We start from the raw sequence: 23,159 nt of genomic DNA, 5'->3' as shown, positions 1-23,159 counted from the left end.
CTTTCAGTTTTAATGCGGAAGGGTTGAGAAAATATCAAATTTTGAGCTGTGATGCGTGGTTGGTTGGTTGTTTTGGTTGCCTTTTGGTGTTATTACTTCTTCAGTGGGTCTCAGCTATGATCTCTTCTTCCTTTCTTTCAGTTTTGCAGCATTATATATGTATGTTTACTTGTGCCCATGGATTATATAATTAACAACTGAACTCTCTTAGGCTCTGTGTGATTTGAGTGTAGTAGAGGGAAAATAGACTAGAAGGGAATGGAGAATTTTCAACTTTGTGATTGATTAAATGGGGAAGAGGTGATGGATTGAGGGGGGATCTCTGTTTCACAAAAATACGCCGCTTGGGGGCTTTACCAGTACTAACAAATAAAAGGCCTAAAGCCGGAAGTGATCTAGAAACCAATCACGTTCAAGCAATGAAAGCAATAAATCTCAATATTTGTCTAGAAGAAAAACAAAAATTGCTCTTAATATGATTAAATTCCTAGATCTAATATGTGAACAAAATTCTACCCTTAACACCTATGTCAGAGATGCTCAAGTTGTACAACACATTCTTTCTTCTTTGTGTAATATATTGGTTCCCTTCTATTTCCCTCCTAATTTTCCTTCTATTCCCAAATCCCATCCCCTCAAACCAAACAAATAGATCACTGTGCTGTGTATTCCATGTGACCATCAAGTACTAATCTCATATTACTTTAGCATGAAACCACCTATGGCTATGTGTTTCAAACTCCAAAGCTAATGGATAGCTTAATTAATGGTGACTCTGTCTCTGTTATTTTCAGTTACAGGATGCTCACAGTTTTATTACAAGATTCCTTCTACTTGACATGTTGCATTCACTCTGCATTTATTATAATTTCTGCTGTATACTTTGGAACAGGTATGGGGACTACGATGTCTTGTTTATCGAGCACCTATTCAATTACACTGGTTTTATTGCAGGTTTGGAATTGGGTCCACCACACAAGGATCAGAATCATCAAAGCAACCAGAGGAGCTGAAGAGGAAGGCTAGAGCAGAGAGGTATTTTATAGCCTTGCCCATCGTGTGTTTCAAGACTTGTGATTTTCACTGGATTTCTTTGTTTGACACTTCGACCAACTTCTCAGATTTGGGATTGTCCAGTCTACACCTGTTGACGAGGAAGCAAGGAAGAAGGCTAGGCTTGCAAGGTTTGGATCGGTTGCCAAGGTCGATTCAACGGAGGATGACAAGAAGAAAGCAAGAGCAATCAGGTTTTCAACAATGCCACATCTTCCTTTCATCCTTAGATCTTATTGGGGGAATGTAATTGCAAAATGACACATATTTCCATATAACCAAAGTCTGAGGCAGTTTTAGCATGCAATTCAGTTAGTCAACATTATTTTGCAGGTTCTCACATCCACATTCTGGTCCCCTGTCAGGGGCAAATGATAATGGAAACACAGAATTCGTAAGTTATTGTAAACCCCTCATTTTAGGTTCCAGATGATAATATTATTCTATTCATTCTTTGTCTGTATTGATTTATTTTTGCAAACTTCAGAAACCAGCTATTGCAGGCAAGGCTGGTGGAGGGATCTAATTGTTGATGCCTCCATTAAAACAGTAAGATTGTTTTCCAGATATTTGATATTTCTTAACTGATAAAATCGCCAAGCACTTACACTTCAGTTAACTGCCATATTCTCCTTTACATCATTTCTGATTGTTCTTGTTTATTCCCTTTTACTCTCCTTTTTCCAGGTTGGAAGGTGAGGGTGTTAACTTCTTTTACATGGCCTTCGCTTGACATTCAGTAGGATTCTTGTTCTCTTTAATTTTGAACTTAGTTAATTACGGTTTACATGGTGAGACCTGGGATTGTGAACAACCACCTTTTTGGAGCTTTTATATCTGAAATGACCTACTGACCATATCAAAAACTCTGAATCATGCCTGAGAAGAAAATCGTATACTTGCCTCATTCTTTTATAATTTGTTGTTAGCTTAGTTGCATATGACAACTTAATCAGAGTAACGTTTCTACTGTTTGTTCAGTGATGGCTTTAGAAATAGTTGTTCTGCAGTCTCATTTTGTATGTCAAATCTCTGCTTGGATTTGAACCTGCATGTTATGCTTCTAAACTCAATGGGTAATGCATTTTACATTCTTGCATTTTGGGCCTTCATGCTAGTCATTGAAAAGGGTATTTTGGAAAATAATCGATGCATTTCTATATTTTAGTCATATTTTATTTACTGGCATTAAACAGGAGGACAGGTAGGGTAAATTTATGTTTCTTATTGTGAAATTCCATTGTGACGGTTTATTTCCTTGTTATGCTTTCGGAGTTGAATATTTTGTCTATTATTTCAGAGTTTTTGGTATGGTTGGTCATTTTTAAACATCATTGCTCAGCTGGTGTTTGTCATTTATCTATTGGTCTCACTGGGTGAATATCCTTGGGTTGTTGAACGTACAGTCTTCATTTTTGGCCAGCCTTGTAAGGGAAAACATACAGTAATGTTTGCTAATTTTGTAAAGACGATTGTGGTTTTTGAATGTTTTCTTTATATAATTGTAAAAATTTGATGTCTGCTTTGAATGTGACTGAGCTTGTATGTAATTATCGGTACTTATTTATTTATGTTCTCCCCGCGGACACGTAATTTTGTGGGAGATATCTTGAATTCTTGAGCTTTTGAATTCTGCAGTATGTACTTTATGCTGCAGCTCTAGGAACTATATCCAGTATTACTGCATTTTTATTTATTTTTCTTTATCGTGTCAATATTACTCTCCTGCTCGTAAAGCGGTGGATCAGCATGGTAAATTGAAGTTGGCTATATTTTTGAACTTGATAGAAGGCATTGATAAGAAACAGGGAGTTTATGAAAAATGTAATATGTAGAAACAACTCATTTTCATATCTGCTACACTGCTTTAAAGAGGGAAAGATGAGTTCAATGGGCCAGGCCTGTCGGGGCCGTTGGGCTGCAAAGTATCATGTAGGCTTTAGTGAAAAATGATCCAGAGTTGGCCGGCCCGTCTTGCATGGAAATAAACTTGTCAATCTGCTATTTTCTTTCCATTTCTTAATTATTCTTTGAAAATTGAGGTAAATGGAAAATAACAATTTGTGCTGCTCTTTATTTGGTTATGATGATGCATGATGTTACGTAGTCTATATGAAATTCGTAAACTAGAAAGGATTATGCTTTTTGTACATAAAAATGACACATAAGGGGTTACATAAAATGATGTGGAAGGAAAAAATTGGATGAAAAAGTTGACTGTGTTTTAAACTAGCAAATAATAAAGTAACATGTGGCAAGATATAACCAGTAATTTGTTTATGTGTGGTTATCATGATGATTATGTGGCAAAAATGTTTCACAATTATCTATTGTAACACTTGGGAAATTGATATAAAAATTTAAAGTGATACTATAGTAAGTAAATACATGTACTTTTTTCTTGATCGAGGTTTTGTCCCATTAAATTTTTGAAACGAGGTTTTTTGAGACAACCTCATAGTGTGGTCAATAAATAACGTATTTTTCTTTCGTTGGGATTTTTTTTAGTAAGGTTTTAACGATAGTATAATGAATAGTTATAGATGTCCATAACCTATAAGACATTTTACCATCAACACAACTCTATTGTTTCTATACACTGATATATTAGAAATTGTACGTGAAAATCCTAGATAGAACAATAACAATATCTATTTTTCTACTATGAAACATGTATAGATGATTTTTTTTACTGGAGATAGTGGCATTGATGACATATTTGCAAAAGATATGTAAGCCTCAATTCAAAGATAGTGGCATTGCTAATATTTAGAACTTGATTTGAATCAATCTAAAATTGTTCCAAAGGTATGTCTTTGCTCTAATAATATCTCTTTCATTGTTCATATTGACTTTAGTTGAAGAAAATATTTTATAAAGCCCCTTTTTGGCCCCTTTTTTATGGAAATGAAAATTGTAGGTTTTAACGATAGTATAATGAATAGTTATAGATGTCCATAACCTATAAGACATTTTACCATCAACACAACTCTATTGTTTCTATACACTGATATATTAGAAATTGTACGTGAAAATCCTAGATAGAACAATAACAATATCTATTTTTCTACTATGAAACATGTATAGATGATTTTTTTTACTGGAGATAGTGGCATTGATGACATATTTGCAAAAGATATGTAAGCCTCAATTCAAAGATAGTGGCATTGCTAATATTTAGAACTTGATTTGAATCAATCTAAAATTGTTCCAAAGGTATGTCTTTGCTCTAATAATATCTCTTTCATTGTTCATATTGACTTTAGTTGAAGAAAATATTTTATAAAGCCCCTTTTTGGCCCCTTTTTTATGGAAATGAAAATTGTTGGAATATATATATATATATATATATATATATATATATATATATATTTTAAATGAGTGGTTGAAAAAGAATAATTTTTTATTTATTTACGTGTAATATTATTTTATGAAAGATTGTGTGATTGAAAATAAGAGAGAAAAATGAAATGTAATGGAATGAAAATTAATGGGGGTCAAATGGGAGCAAAATTCGAATTTTAGTTAAATGTAAAATCTAAAATAATATAAAAAGTCAAAAAGCATTTAATGAGGATTAATATCAATGGATGATGTAGATTAAATTTATTTCAATAATTGATTTTATTCTCGTCTATTTAAGTAAATTTATATAAGGTTAAAAATATAATATCTTATTTTTTTTAAAGGTTAAATATACTCACACCACAATTTTTTATAAAAGGCTATATTTCAAATGCATGAAAGGTTTATAACATTTATACATTATCACATTTATGTCTTAAACTTTTTTTATCGCATTCTTATTCTCAAATTAATATAAATTGTTCCTGGTTATGGTTTCTTTCCAAAATTTTCTTCAAGATAGAGATTTACCCACTATATTTATGAATAAGCAACCTAAATAATAATACAAAAACACACTCAATATTCCATCTTCATTTTAAAGCGCTTTAATATTTTTGGAAGAAAATCATGATTAACAAGAAGATTGTCTACTCAATTAAATGTTAAAAATAAAAATATAACTAAAAAAAGTTAAGGATATAAGAGTGACAATAAATAAAGGTCATGACCTTTGATGTAATTAAAATATAATGTGAATATAATTAAATTTTTCAAAAGTTGATAGATATATAAGAACAGTGAATTGCGACTCCAATGATAATTTCAATAGTGTTTAAAACGATTGGATTATGTTGAACGACTATATCGCAATCTGGTTATCTGTCATTGAACCCCATATGGAGTCATTATTAATTATTATAATGAAATATGCTCTTTATTTTTTATATTATTTTATTTTCTCTTAATTTCGTAATAAACACGTTAGGCCTTTTGTTTGGACTCCATTAATTTTTAAACTGCATTTTTTTCTCCTTTTTCAACCACATATTTTTCAATAAAATAATATTTCACGTAAATTCAAAAAAATTCTTCTTTTTTAATTAAACATAATACTATTACAAAATATTTTTTTTTTTTTCGAAAGACTAATTATAACGGAGCACAAACAGGGGCTTGGTGTGAATATAATGACAATTCTAAAAATCTGATTTTAATCTATCAAACATGAGCATTATATTTACTTAAAAATTTAAAAATAATGTTTAACTGAAAAAGTTCAAATCAAATTATTGCTCACCACGATCAAGATTGTATCAACCGGTCCAACTGGAGAATGATTCGATTCCAATATTGCTCTATGACAATCTATCAATTGTCACCGCTTGACCTCTCTTGCTACCACGGTAGCACCTAGTGTGGGCAGCACCTTTCCCTCCCTCAATAACCGTCCACAAAATTATATGAAATTCCATTGACTTGGATGGGTTAATTTTACTATCGGCAACTGAATTTTACACTTTAGTGACTCTTTGGGTACTAAATTTCAATTTATTTCAAACTCGTCTATGAGTTTTGTTAAATATTTCATTCAAACCACGACTATGTTTGACATACATTTTATAAATGAATATTTACGTGTCCATGTGTCTAGTCATAGAATTTAACTAATCTAAAGGTGAAATAACTTGGCACATGAACATGGTGATTTTTCAATATAGAAGTCAAGTTGAATTAACGAATTCATGAAACTTTTTATGTACTAATGAATCGTATAAGTTAAAGTTCAATAGCCAAGATTATGTGGGTGTAAAGCTCGATGATCAATAAAATTAGAATTATGCCCCTTGTCACACTAGGGGAGGGGCCCACACCCATAAATGCGTGGGTCTCGCCCCATGTGAGGGGGATTGTACACCGAACTGTAAAATATATAGCATTATTAATAAAATTAACCTGATTTGTAAAAAAAAAAAAAAAAAAAAAAAAAAAAGTTAAACCCTAACTTTAAGGGTCCCCCACCACCCCTGCCCTGGAGCATCGTGAGGGAGATAAATCGCAGGTTATGCCTCCAAGGATACAGGGTGGAAGACTGCTTGTACACTTGCACTTACCCAAAAGCCAAATTCATATTTCAGGATTCGAACCCTTGACGCAGCAGCCTTAAGCAAAGCTGAATTTCTCCACCCTTCCCTTTTACCACTTGGAGATGTGCCCTGAGGGCAAATTAACCTGATTTGTAGTTACTACGTTGGATTGTTACAGGAGTAAATAAAAAACAGATAACAAGATATTTATTTGTGAGGTGGTTAGTTAGATCTCTGAAGAATTAAATGTGCGATCTCCAATTTATTCAAAGCATAACAACTTAGTCCCTAACACTTCATGTTTACTAAACTTGGGACTTTAACAATGATTTACGTCCATCGACCTTTAAAACATACTTTTCAAGAGTGTTAAGCGAGAAATTTTGTGCATTAAGTAATTTCCTTGAGAAATCATTCCAGATAATATTGAGAAAAAAAATTCAAGTCCAAACTATTGTGGAAGATAGGAAACTCGAAAGGGTTAATGGAGAAGGGAGGAGGAGTTTCGATGAAAGTTTTGCTATTTTGCTAATGTAATTATCATGAAACATTTTAACAGTTAAATCGATGAAACCGTCCATTAAGGACTTAAGTACTAAAACATGTTAAATGTGAAAATTCAAACGTGACAAAAAATATTGAAGACCTGTTTGATACATTTCACAATAAATAAATAAATAAATATTTATTTATTTTTAACCAAACCCAACTTATGACAGAAGTTTTTAGGCAGAACCAGATGGACCTGTCTAGATGTGATAAGACCTAAGTAATATATCTCCTGCCCAGGTAAGCAAATACAATGGGACAATAGATAGTGTGCCCTTTTAGCTAAATTTGGCTTTATTTAAGGGTGGACATGGTTCTTTCAAAAGAATTGAATCGAATCGTAAATTAATTTTTTTTTTAATAATATGGTTTATTCTAAGATATGGAACCAGGTCAAAATTAATTTGTTAAATGATAAATTTAAATTGAAACTTATCGTCATATATTAGGCCTAGTCGAAAAAATAAAAAAATCGATCAAACTAATCAAATCAAACCGACTCGGATCAGTTTGACACAAGTAATTGGTTTGATTTGATTTGATTTTATTTTATTTTCTTTTAAATAAAATCATGGTAGATTGGTTCGATTATGATTTGAAGTCTCAAACTCATGATAAGGTAAAATAAACATCAAACATTTAGCAAATGTAATTATAACTGTGGTGTAGGAGTGCGACTGTGTGTCTAAAAATGAAAAAGATAAAATTTAGATCTAGGGTTTAGTTGCTTTGTCTGATAGGTCATAAGGTAAAATGTAATGGTAAATTACATTTTTGTCCTTTCGTGCTTATAATTCTTAAAGTTGAATTTTTTAGTGTGGTTCAGTGATTTATAAAAGAAATAAATAAATAAATATACATTATATATATATATATTCAATTCTAGTTCTTGATTCTAAAAATAGAACCAAAACGAAATGGTTCAATTCTAGTTCTTGATTCTAAAAATAGAACCAAAACGAAATGGTTATTGGTTCTAAGAACCAAAACCATAATTTTTTTGCAAACCAGAACTAAACCGGGTTTGGTTCTAGTTTTGTCATTTTGTCAACTCCTAACTTTATTTATGAATTCCTTATAAAATTTAGGGTGTGTTTGAACCTTTTTTTTTTTTTTTTTTTTTTTTTTTTTTGCTTTGAAGAATGAGTTTTGTAATAGTGACTTTTTGGATAATGTATGATTAAAAAATGAAAAAAAAAATTGTAATAGCGAGTAAAAATGAGTTGACAAAAATTGGATTTTTATGTAATGGGGTTCAAAGAAGGGCTTAACTATGTCTTTTCTCATTTACTATTACTTATATGAAGAGATTCTCTTTGGACCTGTTCAAATTAACAACTTTGGCTTGTTTAGTTATGAAGATTAAATTATTATCTGCTGGGGGTTAAAATTAGATTTTTAGTAATTTTTTGTTGATAAAATGTGAGGGTGAAAAATTATTGGCCCAATGAAATATGTAATTGAAATTAATTATTAACTTTGAGTTTGATTAAAATCTAATCGCTACCAAACCAAGGGTTAAACAACATTTGATATTATTATATAATCATATTTATTATGTTTTTAAGCATGTCTAAAATGTACTAAGGAGTCAAAAATTATATTTAAACTTGTTTGGACAATTTTATGACAATGTTTTGTCTAACTATAAGAGTAGACAGTCCTAAAATAGATTCTTAGATGCTTTTTCATAAAAGCAAAAAGTCTGTCAAATCGACTATAAATATGTTTATATTAGGATTATACAGGGGCGTTGGGAGCCCATTTAGCTTTTTAAAGGTAAAGGAAACACACAATCTTTCATAAAATAATATTTGTGAGGTGGTTAGTTGGATCTCTGAAGAATTAAATATGGGATCTCCAATTAATTCAAAACATAACAAGTAAGTCCCTAACACTTTATGTTTACTAAACTCGGGACTCTAACAATGATTTACGTCCATCGACCTTTAAAACATACTTTTTAAGAGCGTTAAGCTAGAAATTTTGCACATTAAGTAATTTCCTTGAGAAATCATTCCAGATAATAGTGAGAAAAAAAAATCACTTCTTAAGTCCAAACTATTGTGGAAGATAGGAAACACGAAAGGATTAATGGAGAAGGGAGAAGGGAGGAGGAGTTTCGATGAGGGTTTTGCTATTTTGCTTCTTTTTTTCTTTTTTTCATTTCCCTTTCTTTAATTTTTTTTTTCAAAAATTAGGGATGTAATTATCATGAAACATTTTAACAGTTAAATCGATGAAACCGTCCATTAAGGACTCAAGTGCTAAAAAATGTTAAATTTCAAAATTCAAACGTGACAAAAAAATATGGAAGACCTGTTTGATACATTTCACAATAAATAAATAAATATTTATTTATTTTTAACCAAACCCAACTTATGACGGAAGTTTTTAGGCAGAAGCAGATGGACCTGTCTAGATGTGATAAGACCTAAGTAACATATCTTCTGCCCAGATAAGCAAATACAATAGGACAATAGGTAGTGAGCTCTTTTAGCTAAATTTGGCTTTATCTAAGAGTGGACATGGTTCTTTCAAAAGAATCGAATCGAATCGTAAATTAATTCTTTTTTTTTTTAATAATGCATTAATGGTTTAATCTAAGATATGGAACAGGCCAAAATCAAACCATTTAATTCTGATTTCATTACTTAATTTTGTTAAATGATAAATGTAAATTGAAATATATCGTCATATATTAGGCCTAGTAAAAAAAATAAAAATAAAAAATCGATCAAACTAATCAAATCAAACCGACTCGGATCAGTTTGACACAAGTAATTGGTTTGATTTGATTTTCTTTTAAATAAAATTATCGTAGGTTGGTTCGATTATGATTTGAAGTCTCAAACTCATGACAAGGTAAAATAAACATCAAACATTCAGCAAATGTAATTATAGTTGTGGTGTAGGAGTGCGACTGTGTCTAAAAATGAAAAAGAGAAAATTGGCTTGAGGTCCAGGATTTAGTCTGGCGAAACTGGGACAACTGGGTATCAAAAAAAAAAAAAAAAAAAAAAAAAGGAGAGAGAATTTAAATCTAGGGTTTGGTTGCTTTGTCTGATAGGTCATAAGGTAAAGTGTAATGGTAAATTACATTTTTGTCCATTTCGTGCTTATAATTCTTCAAGTTGAATTTTTTAGTGTGGTTCACTGATTTATAAAAGAAATAAATAAATAAATAAATAAATAAATATATATATATTGAGTTTGACTCTTAATTCTAAAAATAGAACCAAAACCATAATTTTTTTTGCAAACCAGAACTAAATCGGGTTTGGTCCAAAACTATTGAATGTATCATTAGTCGTATTTATATAACGTTGTTATAAATGTTAAAAAATTTAATTATAGTACAGAACCGAACGAAACCGAACCGATCCGAACCGAACCGAATGGAACCGAACCCGAACGGTTCCATAATTATATTTGGACCCGACGGTTCCATTTACTAGATATCCGAAAAGTTTGGTTCGGTTCGGTTCTAAAGAGAACCGAACCGAACCGACCCGCGCCCACCCCTATTTTTAATCATGTCTAAAACGTACTAAGGAGTAAAAAATTATATTTAAATTTGTTTGGACAATTTTATGAAAATGTTTTGTCTAACTATAAGAGTAGATAGTCTAAAATAATTCTTAGATGCTTTTCCATAAATACTAAAAGTCTATCAAATCGACCATAAATATGTTTATATTAGGCTTATACATGGGCATTGGGACCCCATTTAGCTTTTTTAAAGGTAAGAAAACCGCACAATTTTTTATAAAATAATATTATACGTAGATTAAAAAAATTATTTTTTTTAACCACACATTTTAAAAAAAATGATTTCAAACATTAAAATTTGAAAAAAAGGAGGCCAAACAGGGGCATATTATTCCCTGTGACTCTGTCCCGGAGCTCATGTTTATAAATATTGAAATAATTTTTTGTTCACGCATTTCAAAAAGTTATAAACAGTACTGTTTGGCTCTTATTTTGTGAAAATAAAAATTGATAAAATAGTGTTTTTTGAAAAATGAGTAGTTGAAAAAGAATGAAAAATTTTCGATTTACGTGTACTATTATTTTATGAAAGATTGTGCTGTTAAAAATATGAAAGAGAAAAATAAAATATAATGGAATGAAAATTAATGAAAGCCAAATGAAGCGTAGTTAATTATTACTTATTTTTATTATTATTCAAAGTTTGTAAACACTTCACACAAAGGTGCTTGTTTGTATAGATTTTCAAATAGAACAGAGTATGGGGAATAATTTTTTTAGGAGAGATTCCTTATCAATACGTGTCATTGATTGATGACATTGATAACCCAATCAAATCAGCTGACTCATACAGAATATAAAAACTTTAAAAATGTCATATACGTACATCCAAAGCTAAAGCTGTTGTGCCATTTTCGGTGGTATCTGCTCACCAGCCACATTTACATGCCCACAACCTTCTAATAGAATAATACAAACGCTCCTCGGGACATAATTCAGTGATGTAAATGACAGGAGTGAGATTATCTCAAATCTTGTTAGCAGTCGCAGTGTGGGAGTTTGATTCTTGAAACATGGAATTGGACTCCTTGTAGGCGCAGTGTACAGATAGCTCTTGGTCACTAGCCTGCTCGAGCACATCCCGCCATTTACCTCCCTCACAAAACTCTAGGAGTGAGGTGGTGGTTGCCCTTAAAGTTGGGGTTCAACCTTTTTTTTGAATAATATAAACAACCATTCTACAGTTACACTTTTTTTCATACATTTTTCACAGCATACACACATACAAGTGGGTGGAGTCCACGATTAAAATAATCGTGAACTCCACCTTTGTGAAGAAGTGTGAAAATTGATGTAAAAAAAATGATATACAAATAGCATTTTTGTAATACAAATTAGGTTAAGGCTCCGTTTGAGCTCTTTTTTTGAAAAAATACATTTTAAATAGTGATTTAACATCATTTCAACATACACTCTTTCAATAAAATAGTATTGTATGTAAATTCAAAATTTTTTCTTATCCTTCAAACACATATTTTCCATCAATACACCATTCAAAAATGCATTTTTATAAAAAGAATGGAGCTCGTGCTAAATTTTATTGGGGAAAATTGTGATGGACTCCCCAACCTTTTGAGGCAATGTGGAAACAAATCTCCAATTTTTAAATTTGAGGTTTTTGCTCCCTTAACCTGTATAAATATGTGAGTTTGGATCTCACATAACAAAATTCATTATTTGACCATTTAAAAGTTCATTTTATGTTAAAAAGAAAAAAGAAAAGGAAAGGAAAGGAAAACAATCATACCATTATGTTTAAACAAAAAAAAAAAAAAAAAAGAGAGAGAGAAAAAAGAAAGGTTTTTCCCCCTTGTACAGGGTTATTTTGTACAAGGGCTGTGGTTCAAAATGAAAATAAACATCGATCAATCCACCTCGCAACCACCACCTTCCAGCAAGAGCCTCCATTTTATTGTGTCATCGCCACTTGCTGCCCTCACAAGCGAAAATCCACCACCCCTTAAAAAATTAAAATTGCCCACTAACGTCGAAAACTAGGGCTTAAACAAAACTCTCGAATCGAACTGGACCCAAATCAAATTGAGCAGTTCTTTTTAAATTAAATACACGAATATGTATCTGAATCTAGAATCAACGAGTTTGGTTTGGTTCTTGGTTCTAGACTAAAGACCTAATTTCCGTAATTTTTAATATTGAATTAGTCAAATTATTTTAATTTATTGTAAGTAAATTTATCAACTAATTAATTCAACCTAAAATGTCTTTTTCCTATTTCATTTGCCAACTAATTAATTTAGCCCAAGCTCAAAATATGATCTTCCTATTTTCAAATTTCCAACTCAAGCCCAATTTAATTAAATTGACCTATAATTTTTCCAAATCTCTCATTTTACCATAGTGCTATTTCTTTCATTCTGGAGAAATCGAACTGAAAGCTTAGCTGCGCCTCTTTTCATCGTTGTGAGCTCGTTACCTTCCTTTTTCTGTGATTTTATTAGTTAAATCTATAACGAACTCAACAAATAGATGCCAAAAATATATCATGAGATTAGATTACATTATTTTGTAACAGTTAAGATTGAACATGTCATTAGTTGAATTAATGTATTATTATTATAGTAAATATTAAATAATTTAATTAATGTACGAAATCAAAGAACTAAATGGAATCGAACTGTATCGAAACGATTTGAACGAAAACCAAACCCGTTTGACTCCATAATTAAATCTGGATCCGATGATTTTATTTACGAAATACTTGAAAATTGGGGTTTAATTCAGTTCAATCGAACCCGAGTTGGACCATGTCCGGCCTTATTGAAAACCACAAACCAAATTGAAAATATACCGTCTCTAACCCCATCCACCTATTAAACAACAACCTCTCATATATTATAGTCACATCTAATGAAAAAAAATTCAAAAGCAATTAGTTATTGGCCTTACCATAGCCTTGAGCTGGATCGTAAACTCAAATCCATCAAAATCTCATAATTCAATATTTTCATTCTTCTAAGTAAAACCCTGAAATAAGTTGAATGCTAAATCAAACCCAAAAATAATCAAATGTTAAATGCTAAGTTAACATGATTTTATCAGTCATAACCTAATATTGAAATTAGTATTGGGTATTTTACATTAATAAAAAGTGCTGAAAATTGTTGAATATATGAAGCACATTGATGAGACGAACAATGTGCTTCACAAGGAAAAGATACCACTTTTAAAGATTGGGAAACTGCTTCCAAATTCACATATCATAGGTTGAAAAATCATAATATAACTTTTAAAGATTTGGGAACTGATTCAAAAGGTTGAGAAGTGCAATCCTAATTTTTCCAATTTTTTGTGTACCGAAATTTCTATTGAGATTTTTTGTTTACTTTGGTTATAAATAAATATCATTGGATCTAAAAGTTTACACCTTTAAAAAAGAGAGAACCTTAAGGTCCTATTACGTTCCTTTTTTTATTATTTTTTCTTTTTTTTTAAATCTTGTTAGATGAACAAACATTTCATAAGCAATTTGAATTTAAATTTTAATTTTTATCTACCACAATAACATATTTGGTATTATATTTAGAAAATCAAAAGCAAATATTGCTTACAAAGTTGGAGTTATTTTCAATTTTGGTTATTTACTTTCAATATTAATTACCTTGCTAGCCTCCGTCTTCTGTCAATCGTACTGTCCTACATGGTGCAATCATTGAATGGGAGAGTCACCACCTCATTGTGTGGCCCACCCTCACCCAATGAAGTGAGGCCATCTCGTCCGGTACGACCTTCTCATCGAAATTTTTCTCTTGTCAATCCCCATTTTTAGGTGCATATGTCACATATTCATATCGTGGTCACCAAATTTTGAAACTTATGGATAAATTTCGCCAGTTGAACTGCACTTTATTTTTGAACACAATTTTTATTTTCAAATTGTAGTCACAACAAAATTAGAATAGATGGTATATGTAATTTGAAAAATGATGACATGCGAGATTGCTGTTAATTTATACTTATCACTACATGGCGAATAACAGGAGCAAAACCCTTGTTTGAGTTACATTATTTTCATAAGAATGTATTTTTTAATAGTGTGTTGATGTGAAATGTGCGGTTAAAAAATAAAAAAAAATTTAAATTTACGTGTAATATTATTTTATTAAAAATATGTGATTGAAATAATGTCAAATCACCATTTAAGAATGTGTTTTTTTGAAAGAACGTAGATCAAACATGGCCTAGCAGAATGACTAATAGTTATGATTATGATAAATTATAAAGTCTAAAGATCTAATTTAAATTTCAATGGAATGTTAATGACCAAGAATATTATCCACTAAATTGGAATTAAAAAAATTCAAAGGCCAACAACATTTTCCGTTTGGAAGTGATTTTAAGAATTGATTTTTTGACCGTTACAAGAAAAGTGGGATCCACATGTGAGAGAAGAAGTTAAATATGATGACTGAAATAATAAAATAACGATAAAAAAATCAATTTTTTGGAGAAAAAAATCGCTCCCAAACATACCCTTAAGTCGTAAAACCGCTATTCGAAGAAGAATAAAGATTAAAGAATCTGTGGGTCCCACGAGGCCACTAGAGGCCGCGGTACAAAAGTCAAATAGATTTCAAGTCCCAAATGGTACCCAATTCGTACGTACTTGCGCTTTATTTCAGAACCAGATTTTTATTCTCAGGTATAAACTCCCCTAGTTATCACAAATTCCATACCCGTAAGGGGAAGGTCTTTTCTCACACTTATGTGTCTCTCTCTCTGAATAAATGCTTAATCTTTAAGTTGATCTAGTTACTTGCATATTCGACTGTATTGATCAAGTTCTATGGACTGGGAATGGCTATGGGAATTCTTGGAGGGTATGATAAAGCCGGTGGCGGCACTGGCGGTGGTGCTGGTAGCGGTGATATTGTCGTATTTTCAGAAGCTTGGTTTGGAAGGTGAAATGGCTTATTCTGTATTCAGGGCTTTTCTTCAACTATCCGTTATTGGGTTTGTTCTGCAGTTTATTTTCACTCAGAAAAATGCTGGATGGATCGTTCTGGCTTATCTTTTCATGGTATATGTGGTCTCTTTCTCTCTGATTTGATTGTTTTTCATCAAGTGATCCTCTCATAGCAGTTATCTGAATCTGAAATTTGAAATCTGAAATCTGGCCAGTAACCTTTGACTTTAAATTTATCATTTTTCATGTATCGTATGAACTGTTAATCAGTTACAATCATTTAATTATTATAGCAGTGCCTTCGAAATTTCCTTAAATAGGAATGAATGAATTGTTTATTATCTGTCACGCCTACTTGCGTTTGAAAATTTTAAGATGATATATGGATATGTTCTTGTTACATGGTCCCTGTTTGGTCAAGATTTAAATCAGATTTTTTTTTTTACGAAAGTTGATTAAATATGTGGTTAAAAAGTCATGAGATCCATGAATTATGTGATTAAAATTTATTGTTGTCTTTGACTTTAATAAAAATCTATATTAAAACCAAACGAGGGCATACTATTCTACACCTGACTTTTCTCAATTTTATTACTCTGATTTCACCCAGAAATTACGCGTATTCTCTAGTAGTTTAAACGTTTAGATAACATAGTTTGGTTAATAGATTGATCGTGAGTACGATCGTTAAAATGTTACTTTCTAGAACCTAATCATATTTGTACACTTTCGCCCTTGATTACGATATTCTTACTGCCGAAGTACATTTATGTTCGTTCTTGTATCGTGGAGCACAAATATTCAAACTAATATAAAAGATTTACAAGGTAACCATTTTTTAGTACAAGAGATGTTAAGACAACGTCGTACTCTTTTTCACCATTATGGTGAAAGAGAATTTTTTTCGCGCTTTGCTCGTTCTTAGAATGATTTCTGATTATTATTCCTCTCTTCGTGCTGTTGCAGGTTTCCGTTGCTGGTTATACAGCAGGTCAACGTGCTAAACATGTACCTCGAGGGAAGTACATTGCAGGGGTGGCCATTCTTGGCGGATCAGCAGTTACCATGTTCATGCTAGTCATTCTAAAGGTCTTCCCTTTCACCCCCCGGTACATAATCCCTATTGCCGGGATGATGGTCGGGAATGCAATGACAGTGACCGGGGTTACAATGAAGAAACTCCGGGATGACATCAAGATACAAATGAATCTGGTAAGTCATGGAGAAAACAGTCTTCAATACAAGCCAATTTTCCCAAGAGTGCTTATTTGTGAACACTTTCCAAACTTTCTACTTATGTTTCTGTAGGTAGAGACAGCACTTGCTCTTGGGGCTACTCCTCGTCAGGCAACTCTGCAGCAGGTGAAGAGGGCACTGATCATTGCGCTTTCTCCGGTCTTGGATAATGCCAAAACTGTAGGCCTAATAAATCTTCCTGGTGCCATGACTGGGCTTATAATGGGAGGAGCTTCTCCTTTGGAAGCCATTCAACTTCAGATTGTGGTAATGAACATGCTAATAGGGGCTTCAACTGTTAGCAGCATTTTGTCGACATACCTCTGTTGGCCAACCTTTTTCACCAAAACTTATCAGCTTGAAACAAATGTATTCTCTCTGGATTGAGGTTTGCGACGTCATATCTAAATTGTGCTGATAACGAACCAAACCGAAAGAGAGAACGTCATTTCGAAGTTGTATTATATATTTCTTTGCGTTTTTACTAAGTAAATCCAGTCCCTTTCGATTAGCCTCACAGAACGGGATAAAAATATTGCAACAAGGATTTTCACCTATTTACCATTGTGATTCTAATTTCAGACCTCATTTTTGAGGAACTAGCGTCTATAAGCACGACGTTTCTCAATAAAGTACTAACAACAATAGGATACACATCCCTTGTTAGCGTATTTGATGCCGGAGAATTATTTAATGGATAATCAAACAAGCTGAGAGCCGTTTCACATGACCAATTGTTGCCAAATGATGTTACTGACAGAATTCTTTGGTGCATTGTAGTTTTGATCTCAATAGAATGAAATTTCAAAGTTAATTGAATCAAAACAAAAAATAACTCGCACAAACTTTCAACACAATGTGTTTTAATATGCCTTCACTAAGGCTCATGGGGACTCACTGCCTCTTGGAGAGCGTCCATTATCGTCATCGTCATCGACGGGGCTCCTGTCATCCCTTGGACTGGGGCTGCATTTCTGCCCATTGCCCTCGTAGGGGCTCTCATCGTACCTCCTAGCAGCTGGGCTATCCAACGCAGGAGGACTTTTGCTTGACTCCTTGGGACTTTGACTATACGTTTCTTGATCTAACACAGATCCCTGTCTCTTGGGACAAGGGCTTCCTCTCTCTTTTGGGCTATCCCTATCAGGTGTCGGGCTGCGTTTCCTTGTCTTGGAGGATGGACTGCGTTTCCTTAGCTTTGGACTTCTGCTGGAGAAAGGACTTCTCGATCTCCTTTCTTCATACTCGGCAACTCGTTTTCTAGAAGGGGACCTTGATGGGCTGGCAACACATACAAGTGAGGAAACAGCAAGAAAAGTAGGGACTCTTCAATACTACATTGTCGGATTATCCATCAAACAATGAGAATCCAACATAAAGACCATTATTTACTAGCAAATGTAACCAGAAAATTTTCTTAACATAGTATTAGAGAATAAAAAATACCAACAATACAAACCTGTAGCTACGGCTTCGGCTGAAACTACGACTCCTACTTCTTCCACGACGAGAACATGATCTCACAGGTGAGCTGGAGCAACGCTCACCACGGCTGTTGTTTCATTATCACATAAGTGAATAAAAAATAAGATACAACTGTACCAAAATATGCTCATGCAAAACAAACAGAGAAAGAGATGCAAAAACTGGTACATCTACCAGCATATGACAAAAGAAATAGAAGATTGTCCACAGAAGTGACTGTAGACTCTTGACGCAAGTACCTGAGCTTCTTAGGACTGTTCTGGCAGTTTCTTTCTATGTGACCTCTTTCCCCACAGCGATAACAAGTATTCTTCCAGTCTCCAGATTTGCAATCTCGAGCCCAGTGACCCTCAATGCCACAATTGAAGCAGCGTCCAGAACCAGGATCCAGACCCCTGCCTGCATTCTCTCTAGCTCCTCCAGGTCCACGCGGCGCCTAAACTCGTGTAATGCAACATTAGTAGGAAATTTTTATAAATCAGAATAGACAAAACCGCTGAAAAGAAATTGACAGGAAGATCATAATCAGAATGACACCTGACCTGTAAAATAACATATACAATTCAGGAAAAGTTCACTAAGAATTGATTGGCCGCCAGAAAGGGGGGCGGGGGAATCCTTCCCATGCATTAGCTAACCCATGTACACAATACATAAACAGTAACAAGTTTTGTTCGTCAACCTCGACTTCGTTCCAAAAAATTCTGAGACCCACTACTCTAGTCTTCAAATAAACATATTCTTAGCAGCAGTATCATTCTAAAGTAAGTGAAGTTTTGCTTTATCATATGCATGTCTATTGACTAGGATGGAAACATATCCAGATTTAACAAGATCACGACACTGACTTGAGAATTTAATTTTCTGGTATTATTTGGTATATTGAACAATTAATTGTAATGCTACAATTGACAACATTGTAAATATACTGGAGGCAATGAGTAGCATAATTTCAAGTGAAACTTGATCTATCCTCTTCCCCCAAAGACAAGTGTAATTGAGACATATGTAATTGAGCTACGAATCAACAAATTCACCTATATTTTATCATTTTAGAACACAAAAAAATTGACCAAACATTCAATTGCGTTTCCAGAGGGAGCTCACTATCCTGAAGTCTAGTTTTTTAATAATTCCAATATCTACATTTAAAGTCTTCACGTTAAGGCAACCATTCCGAACATTGTGACGAGTATTAAATAATAAAGTAGAAGCTAAAATTTTTACTCACTCCCTTGGCAATTTCCACAACAACACGATGTCCATCAACTTCTCTTCCATTCATACTATATCTTGCATCATCAGCATCCCGTGGATCACTAAACTCCTAAGAAATGAGATAGATACACCAAAACAAACAAGGAAACCATAGTTCTGTAATATGACAAATACCACATCTCCTTAATGGATAGATGAGAGAGAGAGAAAATATAATCAAAAGCAAGTAATAGAGAAATGATACATACAACAAAGGCATAATCTTGCTTCATGTCCACATCCCGTACTCTGCGGAAATGGTTTCCAGAAAAGTAATGGTATCATAACTTGCACAAGTACTGGAAGTGTATGAAACTTGCCCCTCAGGACCAACTAAACACCAGTTTGATTATTGCAAATGCCATAGAAACATGTAAAGACAGTATAGAAAGAATCGCCAAAGTCTCCTAATAATTTGCAATATATTCCACCAAGTCAGGCAAAGTCCACCCTCTCACCATTGACCACCAGGTCAGGCAAAGGATCAGAAACCTTCAACACAATCATACAAGTTAAATTCAAATGCACCTATAGCACATTGCTCCATCACAAATAACATGATGAAGAAGATATCCCAGCTAAAGCCATGCTTGGGAAGAAACAATATTCTAACTTGTAGGGAAGACTCGAACTCTACATTGATAGGACTCTTAGTAGGAATACTTGGTAGAAGTACCAACTAAAGCCTCTAGACTTGATATGTTATAGTGAGGTGAAAGTTTAACACTGTAATCATGGTACAACATAGCATTTTCTGAAGAGAAAGTAATATTTGTCAATCAAGAGAGAAGAGTCGCTTTACACTAATAAAGAAAGGACATCTTTCTGAGATTGATTTATTACAGATGACAAAGGTAAGAAAGGACAATAGAAAAACATTTTTGAGAAAAATTGCTCTGAAGGAGACTGAAATTGACACTCCATTAGAAAAGGTCGTTAAAACTCCAGCTACACCTTGGTAACAAATAATGAGTTGAGAAACATCTTCCCCTATGGACTGTTAAAAAGATAAATATCAAGAACAAACTACAGTTATAATATCAAATTCTTTTCTGGGACAAGTATTCAAATGGTAATCCTATGAACAATAACCAGTTAAGCTTGATAAATTGCCATAGAGCTAAACTAAATAATTTGGCACTCGTAAAATGGACAAGGATTGTCATAGGAAATAGCAAATGCAAAATGTGAGGTAGAATAAGCAGTGCCAAAAGATTGCACTGCAAGGCAGTACGCCAGGTGATTCAATTACCTTCCATATCTACTGAAAATGTGATCCAGATCACGAGAACGAGTCCTTCTAGACAAGTGACCAACATAGAGGCGAGTGTTACTGCCATGTCGACGAGACATTTTAGTTCTGCATCATCAAATTGCATCAGCAATTAAAATAATTACAAAAAACATGATGTAGACTGATTTGATCAGATAATGTTTTGAGATAGAATGAAAATGAATAAGAGCAAACAGTAAAGATATAATATCCACAATTCAGATAATAGTAACTTTCACATGTGTGCCACTGTGGACATTTAGATGCACCCAAGACAAAGATCAAAGTTAACTTCATTAACCACCAAGTATTCTCCTGTCAAGATTCCAGAACCCATTCCCTAATGTTATGTATGAAGTGGTCAAGAACTCCACTAACATTTTCAAAATCCAAATAAATAACCTGGGTAAAAGGATAAAAACCCTTGGGCAGTTCAATTCTTTTAAAAAGCTAAAACTTCATGCTAATGCAAGAAAAGACTCGGCTAAATCAATTCCGAATCTGGACACAAACAGACGCATGCTCCATACAAATAAATCGGAATACTGAGAGAATGAGAACTATAAAATTTCCCAATTGATAGAACATAATAGCTTAAACAAAATTAATCCCAGCCATTTGACATTAGGGAAAAAAAAAACCAAAATTCAACCGAATTCAACCTCGCCACCAGTTCGTACGTAATATCGAAGCATATAGAAAAACTCTACAGATTTGAAACGGTTCGCCATTAAAAAAATCATAGATTTATAGCACAGATTCTGTCGACTGTATGCTTCAATTTCCTATTTCGTATATTTTGGAAAATGTAAAAGATTTACCTCGAGCGAATTTCCAAAACGCTGTTGACTCCAACCCTAATTTTTTTAGTTTACAAGTCGCGTTTGTATGTGAAGTCTTTCGTGGACTAACACCAACGAAACAGCTGAATTCGTCGGTCATAACATGTTTCCATAAACAATTGTGATACACACTCTCCCCTCACACAAGGGGCCCACGTTCTTTTTATTGGGTGTAGGCCCCCTCGTGTGAGGAATGTGTACACTGTCAATGTAGGTGTACAAATAACAAAATTCTTCCATAAAATAAGCTTTGGACGAAAAATATGAGTAATGACTTAGCCCATGTTAGACCATAATTATTTTTAATTTTTTTATATACTCGATTTTAACTGTACATTCATACAATAAAATATTCTGCATATAAACTCAAAACTTATTCTTACCTATTAATCAAACATTCTACTAAAAGTCATTATTCAAAATTATATTTTTCCCTAAATAATGATTTTCAAACATACAAATAACATTACTTGTACACAATAATGTACAAATAACATTACTCTTACATGTACATAGATGTGCTGAAATATGGGTGGGTCAAAATTTCTTCAACCAAATAAAAAAAAAAAATCCAATCTCGTTTTTACACCTCATCCGCGTGTAAATCATTATGTAACTCTATTTTGTACAGTAGCATTATTCTATTTTTAACGGATGTGGCAGTGTCGTTTATTCATTGGACATTATGCCTTTTTTTTGAGTCACATTATTTTTCATAAGAATGTATTTTTAAATAGTGTATTCATAAGAAAATGTGTTGTTAGAAAATAAGGAAAAATTTTGAATTTGCGTGTAATATTATTTTATTGAAAAATATGTTGTTAAAATGATGTCAAATAACTGTTTAAGAATATATATCTTTTAAAGAATGTGACTCAAACATGGCCTATAAATTTATAGCAATAGTCCTATTATCACATAAACTGAAATTGAACTCCATTTAGGGATGGACGAGGTCAAATTGGGCCCAATTGACACCGTAATCAGCCAAGACGATTTGGGAATATTGGAGCTCAATTCGATCCTACAAAAATCTGAAACCAAACAAACCTAAATTGAATCGGTTTGGGCTTCTAGTTTGTGAAGAACATTAGTATTACTTAAGCCCTTGTTTGAACCCCATTTTTGCAAGAATGCATTTTTACAATCTTATTTTCAACCACATATTTTTTTATAAAATAATTATACACGTATTTCAAAAAAAAATTCCTTACTTTTTAACTATACATTCTCCAAAAAGCTACTATTCCATAATGAATTTTATCCCAAAAAATGGGAATTAAACAGGGGCTAATTTGACTATGTTTGTGAAGAACAATAATATCTATTGACAAGAAGAAAACAATCTTTTGGTGACTACCTTCAAGATATTGAACAGCAATATCTCTTGCAGCCAAACATGAAACAACATTATTAAAATTCTTCAAATAAATCGATTGATTAGAAGAAGAGAAAAAAATGATGTTTATCTCTATTTACCAATTTTAAAGCGAAAGTCCAATCTCCAAACAAATTGAGAGAAGATGACAGGATTGAGAAACGACTAGAATTACTAA

General features: G+C 32.8%; 3 protein-coding genes across 7 annotated transcripts in view; 2 read left to right on the top strand and 1 right to left on the bottom strand.

Moving 5' to 3' along the window:
- The window catches only part of LOC111369417 (protein MODIFIER OF SNC1 11-like), a 3,344-nt gene extending 762 nt beyond the window's left edge, over positions 1–2,582 (top strand). The window contains exons 2-6 of one of the 2 annotated variants that reach the window (XR_002698126.1): positions 955–1,035; positions 1,122–1,299; positions 1,387–1,447; positions 1,541–1,602; positions 1,741–2,582. Coding sequence is in view for 1 of the 2 variants with exons in the window: in XM_022990928.1 (XP_022846696.1) it covers positions 955–1,035; positions 1,122–1,247; positions 1,387–1,447; positions 1,541–1,579 (307 nt within the window). In the remaining variant the exon portion in view is untranslated. The remainder of the gene's footprint in view (positions 1–954; positions 1,036–1,121; positions 1,300–1,386; positions 1,448–1,540; positions 1,603–1,740) is intronic. The other variant, XM_022990928.1, reaches the window with a different exon arrangement.
- A 12,640-nt stretch (positions 2,583–15,222) lies between these two features.
- On the top strand, positions 15,223–17,234 carry LOC111369416 (protein ALUMINUM SENSITIVE 3). The gene is made up of 3 exons (XM_022990927.1): positions 15,223–15,624; positions 16,477–16,722; positions 16,819–17,234. The coding sequence occupies exons 1-3, from the start codon at positions 15,391–15,393 to the stop codon at positions 17,131–17,133; spliced, it is 795 nt and encodes a 264-aa protein (XP_022846695.1). The 5' UTR covers positions 15,223–15,390; the 3' UTR covers positions 17,134–17,234.
- Positions 17,235–17,422: 188 nt separating this feature from the next.
- On the bottom strand, positions 17,423–21,696 carry LOC111369414 (serine/arginine-rich splicing factor RS2Z32-like). Of its 4 annotated transcripts, none has more exons than XM_022990923.1 (7): positions 21,583–21,696; positions 20,741–20,848; positions 19,698–19,737; positions 19,463–19,558; positions 18,471–18,667; positions 18,206–18,298; positions 17,423–18,027 (listed from the first exon to the last, which is right to left on the bottom strand). In XM_022990923.1, the coding sequence occupies exons 2-7, from the start codon at positions 20,839–20,841 to the stop codon at positions 17,631–17,633; spliced, it is 924 nt and encodes a 307-aa protein (XP_022846691.1). In that variant the 5' UTR covers positions 20,842–20,848; positions 21,583–21,696; the 3' UTR covers positions 17,423–17,630. The 4 variants fall into 4 exon arrangements, with proteins under 4 accessions (XP_022846691.1, XP_022846692.1, XP_022846693.1 ...); XM_022990924.1 differs by lacking the exon at positions 21,583–21,696 and adding an exon at positions 21,424–21,442; XM_022990925.1 differs by lacking the exon at positions 19,463–19,558.
- Between the last annotated feature and the right edge of the window lie 1,463 nt (positions 21,697–23,159).

This window comes from Olea europaea, chromosome 20 (genome assembly GCF_002742605.1).
Source record: "Olea europaea var. sylvestris chromosome 20, O_europaea_v1, whole genome shotgun sequence".
Taxonomy (NCBI): Eukaryota; Viridiplantae; Streptophyta; class Magnoliopsida; order Lamiales; family Oleaceae; genus Olea; species Olea europaea.
This window is presented reverse-complemented; position numbering and strand designations above follow the sequence as displayed.